The sequence below is a fragment of the Tinamus guttatus genome, unplaced genomic scaffold, assembly GCF_059628265.1.
Source record: "Tinamus guttatus ecotype Peru unplaced genomic scaffold, ASM5962826v1 Tinamus_guttatus_pri_ptg000140l, whole genome shotgun sequence".
NCBI classification, from domain to species: domain Eukaryota; kingdom Metazoa; phylum Chordata; class Aves; order Tinamiformes; family Tinamidae; genus Tinamus; species Tinamus guttatus.
Window position 1 is genome coordinate 460,618 of NW_028288674.1, and position 15,261 is coordinate 475,878.

Sequence of the window (15,261 nt, forward strand, 5' to 3'; positions counted from 1 at the left end):
CAAACTGAGCCTTCTTCACAGACAAGGTGCAGGACTTAAGTCAAAGGCACAGTGGATGGGCACAGCACTAGAGGAGACCACAGGGACTGGCAGAAGTAATGGAGCCACAGATCCAGCCACAGTGCTGCACTGGACAGATGACTGAAGTGGCCGGAAAAATTCCAGGGTTTAATTATGACAATCTCTCTAAGAGGATAGGTAACACTTAGGGAGTAGCACTACTGTGTGTCTGGGGAAAATGAGGCATAGAAAACAGAAGGAATTAGTCTTCTGTAGGACTAATACTAGACTGCTGTGGTGGGGGACACTAGATTTAGTAGGATAGCTTTGGATCAGAAATTACTCTGTGTTCTGCTTGCTCTTTCTACCTGGGAATGCAAGCAAGAAGCACACAGAAACATAATGTCTCATTTGAGAGGAATCCCCATGCTAGCTCTACCACTGACCACAGCACAAGAGATGAAGTGACTGTTTGGTCTGCGTGAATCATTACAGGAAGGACATTTTGCAGTGTCACTACATGAGAACCAAGAAAATAGAAAAGCTTCAATTTATTGCAGTGGTGCACAGAACAGCACAATTTCAGGACTCTCACCCAGGCAATTTATTACCAGCGACATGAATCAGACTCTATAGGGTACTTTGTGAATTTACCTCCCCATTAGCTTTAGTTCCTTGAGTAATAAAGATGTATACAACTATCTGGCAGGTTGTTTATAAAAAGAAGTCTACAGAGAATAATGTGATAAAATAAAAGCTAAATAAAATACAAAGAGCACTGAGAGTTCCTAGTGTCTCCTTCCCTAGCATACAAATGCTTGCTGTCTGAAGAAAGTAAAATACTATTTACTTAACCCTCTCAAAGTGTTTATTTGTTGCAGTCAGACTTAAAATGGCAAGGACATTCATTGCCTTTTTTTTTTCTTTTTCTTTTCTTTTTTTTTTTTTTACCTTGCATACCAGCAGGCCCAAAATCTTGCCTGGTTAAGAAGATGGCGTGATCATGGTGCTCAGAGTGATTGGGATCCGACTTCTGCTGCTGATACGCCCAGCGGCAAACGTTCTCCAGGCTTCTTGAGGGATTCCCCCTTTCAATCAAGCTAATGGACTGAAAGAGCAACATGTTAGACCTAGGAGCTCCTGAAGATAAGAAACCTGCCAAGTTTTGTTTTTCTTGGAGCACCAGTCAGACCTCCATTTCTCTTTTCCTCACTCCTATCTCTCTAAGTCGTGCTAGCCTTATTCCCTATTAGGCAAGTAGGCAGGTTGAGCCAATCCATAATGGGTAGCTGATATTCCCTCTAAGCTTAATGGTCCTTGATCTCCAGGTATATAAGAGCTGCCAGGCAATTTATACCCACACTGTGGGTATGTAACAGTGACTACGCATGTGCGATAGTGCATCTTAGGGATTTTTTTGAAGACTCTATCATGAGTGCTCACATCATCTGTGGAAATAACGGCCTTTTAACATAAAGTCTGTAATCTGCAAGAAAGAGTATCACACACCATGATGCAAGGATTAAATAAGGACATTTTTGCTGGGACATGTTTAAATTCTGGACTGCTGGAAGACAACATGATTCAGCTGAGATAAGTGACAGTGTAGTGACACATACAGTCTCTGTGGAGGGTGTGAATGATACAAACGCATACGACAATGTCTTCAGCTGGTGCAAAGCACTGTATCTCCATACAAGAGACTACCAATCTGTAATGATTAACATGGATGTATCATGTGATTCTGTGAGATTTTTGCTACCACGTGTGCCTACAAGCTCATTATGTTAGAAGTAACCAAATCTAATCATAACAGAATTATCAAGTTGGTCTTTTCACTTACTCAAATTTAATGCGAGTTAAATGGGAGGTGCATGATCTTTATCAAGTCCTCAAGAGCATGAGAGTTTTCCTCTCATCCTAAGCAATTTAGCAAGGGTTTATTTAAAAAGTGAATGCATATGAGCAGAGAAATCATTGCAAGTACTATCCCAGGCAAATAGCAAAGGAGGGTGCTAAGACTCATGAGAAGGGGGTAATGCAACAACGAGAAAAGGACATAGCTACCTCAGCAGGTTGCTTGCAGAGGGTGCACCTGTCAGCTGGGTTGGTCAATCAAGACCATCATTTCTCCTAAACCAGTTTAATTCCCTGAGGACTCACAAGGACGAGACTTCAGGCTGCAGGGCTGGGCAGGCTGAGCACGGATAGGAGTGCAGCTGCAACAGGATGAGGTGTCCCCCACCACTTCTCAGTCCCCCAGCAACATCAGCAAGAGCGGGTCAGTGCTAACGACTGCTCTCCCTGACTTGAGAGCTGCTTCTCTCTGCACTGCTGCTGCCTCTCACAGCATCAGTCACTGTGACTTGGTGACATAAGAGGAGGATATAGTGGAACAGCAGCTTTCCACTGAGCTGAATCTTTCTAATACTGCAGAAAAAAAACTAGGTTGCTGCTGTCTTTCAGCTTCTATATGATGAATGAGTTGTGAAATGACTCTACAGCCAGACTGGCACCTCTGCCACAAAAAGCACCCGCATGGGCAGCCTCTGGAAGGAGGGCACAAGCACATAGACAGCATGCCAAGAAGGGAAAACAGCTCTCTGGAACTAGCTCTGCAGTACATTTGCTTTCACAGCCATTTCAATGATTCAGAGGGAAAATAATTACAAAGATGATGAAAAGGGAAATTGGTTCCAAGGCTTGCTCACCTTTGCATACCCTAACATGATCATTCGGACCAGTACGACATTTATGTGAACACCCAGGGATTCATCGTGGTAAATTTCATTCACCTAAGAAAGAAGATAGGAAAATAAAAGGGGGGAAAAACATCAGTGATGATACCAAGGGAACTTCCAAGGACACGTATATGTTACTTCAAGTGCTTATACAATTACAGTCTTTCCAAAGGAGTATTCAAGTCTCAAATTATTTCCATGCAGTGAGAAATGTATATTGCACTTCCCCTTGTCAAATTCCCCCTTCACAGAGAACTTACTGAACTCGCATCAGGACAGCTCTCAACTCTAATGGCGTTTGAATCAGGGCCCATAGAAAACTTGTTTGGAGAAAAAAAAAATCAATTCAAGTTCAAACACTGCAAATACTTATCTGAATGCTTAATTAACACAACAGACAGAATATGGGAAATTAGGCTATGCCTGGAAGCAAGGTTATAGCACTGTGTTCAAGTTCACCGAGGAATTTAAGAGCAGATAGAAGTTGCATTAACAAAAGATGAAGCCATCACTATCCAGCCCACATGGCCACCTCTGCTATGCCATCTGGCCACTCAAATTGTGGATGAATTCCAGATCCTGTTATGATTTGACTCACCAACCATTTGTCTCACTTCAGTCAATTCAAACATGTGGGATGAGTATTTTAATGGGGAGAAAGCTAGCGTGTTTTTGGTCATTTCTAAAAGACTCTTCGGCCAGCGGCTCTCATTCAAAAAAGTGTGCCATTAACTTATGCATGGGTTTGTCTTTGGAAAATACTTGAGGATTTGACTTAAAGCCATTTTTGCGTTATGACACTCCAGGTTGGGAAAGCAGAACATTTAGACAATGAGGTTACACAAACAATGAAGCCACATTTCTGCATACATGTAGGCATGTGTTTAGTTTTGAAGATTTGAATAATACTCTTGCCTCTAAATTATTCTTCAAAATAATAAGCCAAGTGTTTCCAAATCCCAGAAATGCCTTGGAAATTCTCACCTGAAAGTTTCCAAGTCAACAGCATTGCCAGAGACATAAACTCTGTAGCATACCACACAGAGTAATGACATCTCAAAATATACTTGACTTCTGTAAGTCAGTGCATTCCATTTAAAAATTCACTAACTGCATCAAAGCATTGAACATTTACATGATCTGGAAAGGCTTACTGTGTTAAAAACAACTCTTAACCTGAGAAAACACCCATCCGTAAGACAACCTCATGAGACCTCAAAACTCTAATCATTAAGGTCTCAAAAAAACGTACAGGAAAGAGCAAACTTCAAAGTCCACGCAAACCCCCATAACACAGTCTATGACTTTGCAACAACCTAGGTCAGCAGAAGTCTCCAGTGAGATCTGCACAAATACACTTAAAGCCAAAATTATGATTTAAGTGTTTTTTGATTGTTTTTCAAAAGAAATAGAGGTTAGAAGATCATTCTCTGTGTTAGTTCCTGTGGTCCAATACATTTTAGCCCCGTTTATCACTTTCCAGCAAAACCTCCAAAGTAATAAAGTTCTCAAAGAAATTATGTAGCTACGTTTTGTAAAAATTAGCAGCTGTTTGGATATAGCCATCTTATTGCTGTTCCCATGGAGGAAAAGACTCAAGCCCTTTATCCTACCTCTGAAACTGCCCCCCACACACAGGGAAGCTATCCTTGTGAAGAGAAGCTCTCTCTTGTCAGAAAGCTCAACAACAAGGCAGAAATCCAGGCTAACAAGAGAGGGAAGCCCTTCTCACTGAACAACTGATTTACTTCACAGTGGATTTTCTAGAACAAATTTTTTAAGATAGATCCGTACAAAAATGACCACGTAACTCTAAAAAATATTTGTGGAAGTGAAGCTCAAGACCCAAAATTATGTAGATGAGTCAAAATTGTTCTCCTTGAGGAATATCCTTGTATCTGGAAAGGTGAGAAATGTCCCCCCACCACCGTACAAATTAGGGGGCTAAAACAGACACAAGCAGATCATCAGTGAAGTTACTCATCCCCTGCAAAAGAAAATAAATATTGTATTATGGGTGACTGCTGCAAAATAAACACCAGTGTTCAGAGGGAGGCTGGTAATATTTGAACTGGATTTAGAGGTTACTTTTTTTAAAGTCAGGCTAAACAGAACTTCCCCTTTCCTCTGAGGGAAAAAGGTCATTCCAAGTTGTCCAGACTGTGAGACCTGGCACAATGGTTTTAGTCCATGCTTTTTAAAAAATGCAAGCTCCCTGAGGACCAACTGAGAACAGGCTGTCAGCAGGATAGTTCTACCAGGGATTAGGACATAACTCACTCTGCCCGCTTTGTGAAGCAATTATTCCAAAGTTCAATTATTCATCTCTCATATTCTCTCCTCAATAACACAATATTATTGCTCTCACAACAGGTCTCTGTCATAGAAGTGTTCACAATTTCCCTCATACCACAGCAAAGTTCCCAGGAGTGACTTTCATAGATACCACAAGGACCATGGATTACCTAAAGCTTCAAGTCTTATATTTCTTCACAACACCATAGCTCATCCTACACTTTCTGGCCTGCTTGGAGGGCCCCACTGTGCAGGACTCCACATGTCCAGGACAAGTAAGTTGGCGTAAGTAAGCGAATGACCTGGACACAGGAAACTCTGGAAACCTGTAACCTTACTGGAAGGCCACATATCAAAAGAAGTGCTGAAGACTGCCAGTATTGGCTGTAGCACTTTTATATAGCTGAAATTGCATTTACACTGTGGTTATACTGGCAAAACAGATTACATTTCTAAGATACTGGTAGAAGTACAAAATGCATATATAAATCATGCCCCAGTAGGCTTGATCTCTGTGATGTGAACTTGGGAAACAGATCACAGATGTTCAACTGGCCATACAGCTTCTGTTACAGTCTTTGAAAGGAAAAAGTGGTTAGCTTGGGCTTAACAGCAATATACAGAAGACAGACTTAAGTCAGCAGTCTCACTGGACAGTGATGACAACTGGGAGACTCCACAGATGAAGTCGGAAAGTATCTGTTTACTGGATGGATAAATAATTATTCAAACAGACAAAATCAATGTACAGCTGGCAATGAACCCATAGGCTGCAGTGGGGAGGCCTGAGAAAGGGAGATAGCTGCTAAACAAGGGACTTCAGTGTTTACGTGGAGACTCGCCCACGGCTACTCAGCATCAATGTCACAAGTAAACCAATATTTTCAAACTGACGTACGCATAAAACAACAGTTCGAAATAAAGGCATCTTCCAGCCAGACCCTGCTCCCTAAAAGAAAGTGGCTGGATTCTCCTCTGTCAAAGACATTGCTGTTTCCTGTCCCCACAGTCAACGTGTGCAGTTCCAGATTATGCTGAGCAAATAGCAAGGAGAAAATTCAGCTCTTTTGGTGACACTGACATGTGCCATTAGTCTCGACCACAGGTTGGAGGCAAAATTAGAATGAAAGTACCATAAACTAACTGATACATGGGAGAAGTGAGTGTGTAATGACTGGATTCTATAGAAAGGACTGGCAGTAAGAAATCAAGGCAGGCAAAAGGTAAAGTATAAGCCTGATTAAGTCAAATATTAACATTCACCATTAGGAGATTGGAAGAAGTGGGTCTTAAGAACAGAAACTGCTCCCTGTGGCAGGAGGTGAGGGCTTGGAGCTGGTCCATTCTTGAAGCCAAGCAACTCCACTCCACAGCGTGACCCACCCTGGGTCCCAGTCAAGAGCGATGGCTCTCAAACTCTTATATCACTGGCGGCAGAACAGACTGCCTGTAAATAACATCCCCCAGTGCCCTCTGTGAAGCGCAAACATGAGGAATTAAAGTAGAGATTTATCTGCATTTACTTTGCATTTCCCATTTTACCTAGGTGTTGTTTAAAACTCCTTGTAACATGTTAAACGTTACATTGTTAAAATCTTAGCAAGCAAGGCTAAAATACATACCATTCTATCTAAAAAGGCCACACTGTTATTGCTGCTGACCTTCACCTTCTCAGCCAAGAGGGTTGTTTTAACTTGCCCGGATTCTGTATTGTCCTGTATATTCCCAGTAGATGGAGCCATTGATATTTTAGAAAATACTTAGAAAACACTTTTGAATTGTTTTTTGAAAGGTAAATCAGCTGAGCAGTTTACGAAGTTATATGCTTGTTTTTAAGAACTATAAAGAAAATATTCCAAAATTGTATTTAATGAAGACTTATTACAGAGAGAAAAAACACTAGAGGAGATGATTTTCTGTAGTTCATCTCCTGCCAACATTGTATTGCTTTGATGTTTTGGTATAAGCAAAGAAACAGCATGACACTCCTTACAAATCCTCCTGTTTAGTAATTCCTCCAAAATAGAGGCTGGGAAACAACAGGAACCAAGACATAGGGGAGATGGCAACTTCTGAAAAGGAAACTTAATGATTGTTTATTTCAATAACCCTCATCTGGTCACATAGCCAAAAGACAAATTTAATGTCTCAAAATCACGTTTGTGCTGAAGCCTCATGAGGCATGTGCTTAAAAAAAAAAAAAAAAAAAAAAAAAACTCAGCAAGTACTGTGTTAAAAATACTTTGTTACTCATAGGAATTAATCACAGTAACTTTTTATCTCAGACTATTTAGGGTCAAACACCAACTTGCTTCCATGTTTGCCAAAGGTATATTAACTCCTATTTCACATTCTTCAGTAGTACAAATTAGCTGTGCATTTTAGCATAATCTCAAGTCACTGCTCATGGAAAATCTGGAAATGGCATTTCTGAACTAGCAAGAACACTCCATTCAAACCGCATGGAAAATGCTGCAGATGACCTGCCTGCTTTATGCAGCCACTCAGATCACTGCAGACGTCACACAGACACCAGCACTGGCTCCCACTTCTACATGGAGCTACACAGGGGAGAAAAAAAAAAAAAAGTGCTGATCTGACTTTTCTATCTGAGGAAGTAACAATCAGGCAAGCAAGTGATAGGGTTAGAGACTAGAAAATGCCAAAATATAATTGATTAATATGTTTTGGTCTTGCTATGCAAATCCACTTTAATTCATGGTTGTCCTATATCTGCTGCCAAAACATTAAGATCAAGCAACAGGCAAATAGAGAACAGGTAAGGAGACCTATGGAAGGTGTTGTCCCTAACGAGGTCAATCATAAAACTCTCATTAGCTTCAACACTGAGCACTCCTGATATTACCACCTTTAAACAGTATTTCACTGGAATTAAAATTAAATGTGGACTCTTTTTTTTTTATGTGTATACTGATAATGGACAACCATCTAAAATGGTTATTAAGAGAGAGAGAGAAAAAAAATGATAGCCACAATCATCACCAAAAGCGAATTCTGTCTAAACCAACTAGCAATTCTAGGATGAATAATGCACAGAAGTTCTACCTATCCTAGTTTATGCTCAAGAAAACAAACATAATGCCATATACCAAGATATAAATACTGATAAGTTCAAACCTGCTTGCCAAACTTTACTATAACTTGGGCTCTGTGCGCATTTCTTTCTGATCTCAATTACTGTAATTTGGGGAAACTTAACTAAACATCCAAGAGAGTAACAAATAATTGCCTAATATAGGGGACCTTTAATTTCAAATATAACAAAAGGGTATTGAAAACCTCAAGCTTTTTTAAGTGGTTGCTTAAGAAACTGTATTTGTTACCTCTTGCTTAAAGTGATCATTATGAACATTTCACTGTTCTGCATTTCATTACTGACAAATTCCTTCTAAGCTCTATACAATGTCTTTAAAATTCCTCTCTTTTTGTTACAGGTTTCTCTTGCATGATGGGGAGGAGAGGAAAGCAGCCCTACTACACACAGCACAGCACAAAAGCCAAGTGAGTAGTGAAGTCCTATAAATCCCTCTCTGTATGGATCCTGCCTCTTTTTCCCTGTCTCCTACTGCTCTAGCAGTTTTAACACTACCTTCTTGCCTGCTGTCCTTCCCCAGGTTCTGCATAGGATGCCCCACTGCAGATTATGAGCAGAAGCTATGGCAGAGTTCAGGAGATGGAGGCTGCTGGTTCTCACACAGTGCTGGGAAAGGTGAGATAAAAACATCAGTTCTGTCACTGGTCATTCCTAGTGACCAGAAATAACCCCAGGGAATGACATTAGTCCTCCATGAAAGCAGGCAGTAAGCGCCTTCTGCAGTTCATGCTGTGAGATAACGGCAAAGCTTGGCCCAAAAGCTAGGGACCACACTTGATTGTTTGCTTGTGCTTCATTTGGGCTTCTGTCTTCCTGTTTTGTCCCTTAATATCAGTTTTAGATGCATCTCCAATTCTGCAGGATTTACAGCCCGTTTCATAAGCCAAGGGTACATATTAAATACCTGGAAACATCTCGAGCATTTCTTTAGCTGAAATGAATGATGAACCCCCGCACTGGAGTTCCCAAAGACACCTCTGGGCAATGCAGTGTCTGGTTCCCAGTGACCTGGCACTGAGAGCACTATAGCTGGGTCAGCATGGCACTGTGCCCAGGATAACTAGTCTTGGCATGGGGTTAGTGAAATACAATTATACTGCTTTTTGCACTTGAGCAAAAGAGTGTTGTCTATGATGTGTGCATATATTGGCTCATTTGGAGTTAATCTGGAACTATCTTCCACATACTGCATTATGCGTGACAAAACTACCCTTAATTTCCCTGCCTAAAAAGGCAAACTGGTATCAGCAAGCACCACCAGACTGGCAAAAATCCCCATGAAGGGGAGCAATGTGACCAGCACAAATTCTCTCTCATCTTGAGATCCTACTTTCAGGAAGAGTAGAAGGTACAAGTTTAGCTGCAAAGTTCAATTCTTCTTGAATCCTTATACAACTGGACCTCGACCTAATATTAATCCAAAAGCCATATTCATCTCTGTCAGGCAACTTCTGCTGCATTGAGCCATGTCTGCTGATGTCGGCTGTGCATCTGACTGCAACAGCTGCCCTCCTAGAGGCTCATGATCTTCTAGGAAGAAGCAAAGACTTGCCCATGTGCTCTCCAATTCCCTCAAATCTAAAAAAGAAGCTTCTTCTAACAACAAAGATAGACACTGTTACTAGATACATGCATTGCCCCCACATTCTTGCTGTTGATTCACTTCTGTCTCAGAGGCGATCCACAGAGCAGCCCAGGCTCAGTAGCTGTTTCTTCTAAAAAACCTTCCTGCCCAACTTCCTAACACAGCACTGCCAAAACCTTTCTGTGTGCCTGCCAGGACAGGGAAGGAAGTTAGGATGAAATGCTTTGGGCTCCAAAACCAAATGCACAGATATTGCTCAAGGCCCCTTTTCATCAAACCGATTCTACAGTAGCCCTTTGCTGATTGTCAGTGTGCTGCTCCCCCAGCATATTGGAATACCACAGTGACCTACAATATTTAGGCTAGCGATTATGGAAGCAGCAGAAAACGCACAAGGCTGAACAGAACTCCACGCTGTAAGCCTAGCACACTAACTTCTGCTTTTCAATTACAGTGTGCAAGTCTGGATTTTTTCATTCTAGATTTATACAGTGAATACATATGAGTGAATACTTCTCACTGAGTAAATTTCTCCATAGTTGAGCTGGAACACGCATCAGTTTATTTACAATTTTCTCTCAGGTTCTGTGGATTAGGTCTTGAAACTTCTGGTATTCATTTTGGGAGCCAGAGTAGGTGAGGCAGCATGTTTAGTGCTGGATAACTGAGACAGGATTGTCAGAGAGACAAGATTGTCACAGACAAAAATGGTGAGGTGCCATTTACCCTATAGCCTGTCCCTAAGATGGCTTTTTTTCTTTCTGGGAAAACCTTTATGGCACCCACATCTACTAAAGCATATCTGTATGGACCTGACACTTGTATGTATCAGTAAGAGGCCACATACTGGAAGGAATTATACATCCACTTTACATTCATTTTATGGGTATAATCTTAGATTTTTCTAAGAGGGAAAAAGTAGAAAATATTTCAGCTTATGTAACTTTAGCATTTAGTAGTGTACACAACTTCTGAAATACAACATGAATTGTACCACAGTACAATTCAATACAGTATCCTGTCATTGATTTTATAGCTTTAGATGTATACATACACAGAAAATACCAGCTAACACCATAATACATGATGGTTAAGAAGTTCTATAAGCCTCTGTTCTTTTGCAGTTTTTACATAAAGAGAGATATTGCCACACGAGTTAAAAAACAGATATTATTAGATCACTCGCTCTCTCTTCAATAAGGTTAGAATTTCTTGATTTTAAATTATCATTTGTTATTCAGAACACTTGTCCACATTTTTTCTCCTTGAACTAGATTTTCCTTCAAAACTGTGTTGCAAGACAAGTTCGGAATTATTAAAAATATAACAGATCTACAGTTTTTTTCCTGATATTTTCCAAATATTTCTTCTCTATGTAAAAGAATAGGAGGAACAGAATCATATCTCCAGATCCTCACCTACCCTTGTTCAGGCAGAGCCCCACTGAAGCTGGTAGCAACTTGGTTGAGAAAAAGTACAAACAGTTTTGCTGACCTTGAACCAACAGGAAAACTAAGGTAGAAGACCTTAAAGTTCCCACAAGAGCCTTGCATGTTTTCACTGCTAGTTTTCAAATGAGTAATGCTGACAGAGGCAACAGCACTGCTAGTAATTTGTTGACGTACTCCAATTTAAGGAAATGTAAGTTGAATATTCCAATTTCAACTCTTTTAGCATTGTAAAATCATACAATGTTTAGGTGTTTGACAAAGACTTGCAAGTAGAATGCTTTAATAAGAAGTTTGCAAAGTCATCCTGTGAGACTAATCTCAGTAAATCTTTGCCAAAAATAATCTCAAGGGATCCCAAGACTCCAATCCCCAAGACCTGAAGAAATGCATCTGCCACATCCCCAGCCCTTCCAGTTTCCTCCACTTGGGCAACGAGTACAAAAGTAAGATGCCTCCGTGGTAGCACTGAATACTCCTGTTAACTCTGCCAGAAATCTTAACTTACAGAATAAGCGTCTTATCAATTTGTCCTAAGTGAGAGCAAACATAACTAGTATTGCATCAGGGAATATTCCCAGCTTCTTGTTGAGACAAGCACTGAATAAGAGACAAAAGACAAGAATACCACCCAGGACAACACTCTGCTACCTTGAGGTAATAACTGTGATCAACACTGCTTGGTAGACATCACTCTTCCATTTATAACACACAGCTAACATAGAACTTAGTACATAGACATATGTACTTAACATAGACAGTACAAGAGGGATGTGGAGCTGCACAGGGCTACAAGGATGATCAGGGGCCTGGAACATCTGCCCTATGAGGAGAGGCTGAGGGAGCTGGGCCTGCTCAGCCTGGAGAAGAGAAGGCTGAGAGGGGATCTAATCAGTGTCTATAAGTACCTCAAGGGAGGCAGTGAGGAGGATGGTGCTGGGCTCTTTTCACTGGTGGCCACTGACAGAACTAGAGGAAAAGGCCAGAAACTAAAGCATCAAAAGTTCCACAGGAACTTGAGGAAAAATTTCTTAACAGTGAGGGTGACAGAGCACTGGAACAGGCTGCCCAGAGAGGTTGTGGAGTCTCCTTCTCTGGAGATCTTCAAAACCCGCTTGGACGCAGTCCTGTGCCACGTGCTCTAGGTGACCCTGTGTGTGCAGGGGGGTTGGACCAGATGACCTCTAGAGGTCCCTTCCAACCTTAGGCATTCTATGATTCTACGACTTAACAAAGTGGACTTGACCAAAGTGTGAAAGCCAAGAGCCTGTCAGGTTACACACTGTCATGTTCAACAACTGCCAAACACACTTAAAATACAGAGATCTTAAGTCTGTAACATCCTCACATCATTCACAGCGTCTATCAACTGAACGCATGTATCAGAAACAAAAACTCTATCCTACATGCAAGGGAGGACATTGCCATCATCCAGCTATCTGGACGTTTTTGAGGTTTGAGGGGGAGGAGAGGACTGTTTTTATTTTTACAATGCAGAATGTGGGAAAAAAACGTTCTCCTTTGTTTTTAACCAAATTTATTCTGCCCAAAAAGCATGAAGAGGACTGTCAACACCCTCAATTCTGCCCTCTTCAGCTTTGTTGTTGATCTGTATAACTGAGTTTTATGAAGGAAGGAGAACAAGGCACAGCACATTATTTGTTAAAATGGCCCTTGAGGAATGCTCATGTCCTTCAGGACTGCGTAAAAAAAATCTCTGCATATGAAGACAGTCTCACAGAGTTCAGTAGACTTTGCTTTAAGGTGAATGCATCTGCAAGAACATTGCTGTGAATGTAACGGCTAGGAGAATTATTTTGTGCAGGTTTATTTTTTGTGAGGTGTGTAAAAGATTGTGTTTTTACTGAGGGTCCCAGATGGGAAATTCTTGAATTACACTGGAAGACTACAGTGAGAAAGATCAACTAAAGGAATAGCCTGCAAAGAAAGAAACAAATCCAACAGCAGACAAAATTATCATATAATTATCATATTTTTATCAAACATGCATCTCCTAGCCATTCCTGGAAGAGTTTGGAAAAGCCTTTCACATTTCAAAACAAGCAGTGCAGCTCTACAGAAGATACTCACTATGTTCATAAGGGTGAGGAGGTAGTTTTGAACATGTTCTTTGCCATGGAATCGGACAACGGAGTCATCCACACCTAGCAGCACCTCAATGTTGTAGTCGTCGTCTCCCGCGTGCCTGCGTTGCCTCAGGGTTTCATTCAGTTGCTGCTCTACGCTGCTGTACAGGGAACTCAGGTCTTCAAGGCCCCCAAGAAGAGACTCTACAAAGAAACAGCAAGACATAAACACCTGTTCCAAGTCCATGGTAGAAACATCCACCCATACAACACCCTTACCTATCTAATCACCACTTCCTTGGATAGGATAATTCAGGAACAAGGAGAAAAGAGATTCCAGGGGCTGAAAGAATCACCAGACCCCCACTGAAAAAAGTAATTCATTATATAGTTCTGTAATATTTTACACAGTTCTTACTTCCAACAAAATAACCTATCTCTAAGTAGTAGTGGAGAATTTAGGCCAAATATTCAACTTCCTACCCCAGAATTTCCCCCTCCTTTGCAACATGTTAAAGTATGTCTCGAAGTGCCTTAACACTCACTGGGGTTGCTGTGCAAAGCTAATTTGTGGCTTTGCCACTCAAAAATAATGTGATTGCTCCCAATTCATGCTGAAAAGCTAACAAATCGCTGTGTTGTATGTTTTCCACTCAGAACCAAGTAGTAGAGCAGCTCTGAACATAGTAAAATAACAGGTGGGAAGAATCAAGTTCTTCAGTTTAATATTCTCTCATTTTTTCAGACTTTAAATGAACCATTTTAAATAGGCTTTTAAGAGGATTTATTTAATACATCCTGTATCTGAAATGACTAAGAAGTTGCATCACTGCCTCAGGATAGTAAAGCAAAACATCATCACGAATTTTTGACAGGAAACAAAGTCACAGCTCTAGACCACCCAGCTCTTCCAAAACCAGAGCCAGCACATCAACATGCTCTTCAGTAATGAGCAGCACTCGAGAGGCCTGTTTCAGACATCTTACAGTAGAAACCATTAGCCAGATATTGCAGTCCTCACTAGGAATCAGACTACTCCTGAGTCTGGCTTTGTCATGGAGCCAGGAAATATCTCCCTTCTCCCCACTCTTCCATCCATGAAAAAGATGATCTAACTTTTAAATACTCAAGGATTTTCCCTCCTTCGTGAAAGCCAAGCTTGCAAGGATATGAACTCACCCATCACACAATTTTAGGCAAGACTCCCAATAAACTGGATAGAAGTTTTGCTCGTGGAAGGACAGCAGGACAAAGGCCAATACTGCAAGATGTGCTGGACAACCACACTGTAATTCATCTTGAGCAGATTTAACTACTGGCTCAATTAGTTGGGACGTCTCTCCCTGCTAGGTATCTCAGTGGTGCAGCAACACATAAATAACTCTCCCCAGACTCCACATCAAATGGCAAGGTTTTCCCAGGCTGTTTTCAGAAGCTTAACCATCACTGTGGGTGAGAGACCAGGCCTGCAAAGAGCTTCACAGTCCAACCGCAAGTCCTCTCACACTCAAGAATGCGAACGCTGTGATAGCGCACAAGTGAGAAATTCATAGGCAAGCTCCAGTTCTAAAAATTGCTGCAGCTGGCAAAGCTGCTGAGCGTAGTGTCCAACGGCAATATACCAGCAATGTCATCATATCACTACGCCTCCTGCGTGAATGGCATGGCTCGACATCACTTCAGAAAGGACCAACTATCTGCTCCAAGCAGCACCTTTGGTTTGGCTGACACTTCCCTTCTTAAATAGGTGGTTTTGTGGTTCAAAGGAAGAGGAGAATCCTTTTTTGTGTGTATGTGAGCAGGCAGCAGGACTCAGAAAGGACTGCTTCTCTCCCTGCCTCTTCTGTAATATGTAGCCACTTTCTGCAGAGAGGGTAAAGTGAATGTGCCAATATTTTCTACGCATGCAACCCAGATTTTTTTCAATTACACAGTCCCAGAAAAGCAAGAAAAAATATTTTCATTCCTCGAAGAAAATCAGTGACTATTT

General features: G+C 41.2%; 1 protein-coding gene across 2 annotated transcripts in view; it reads right to left on the reverse strand.

The window, feature by feature from the left end:
- ADAMTS3 (ADAM metallopeptidase with thrombospondin type 1 motif 3) overlaps positions 1–15,261 on the reverse strand; it is a 107,853-nt gene that overhangs the window by 22,275 nt on the left and 70,317 nt on the right. For both annotated transcript variants that reach the window (XM_088521957.1, XM_088521956.1), the window contains exons 5-7: positions 13,276–13,475; positions 2,712–2,795; positions 952–1,108 (exon numbers count right to left, since the gene is read on the reverse strand). In XM_088521957.1, coding sequence (XP_088378083.1) covers positions 952–1,108; positions 2,712–2,795; positions 13,276–13,475 — 441 coding nt within the window. The remainder of the gene's footprint in view (positions 1–951; positions 1,109–2,711; positions 2,796–13,275; positions 13,476–15,261) is intronic.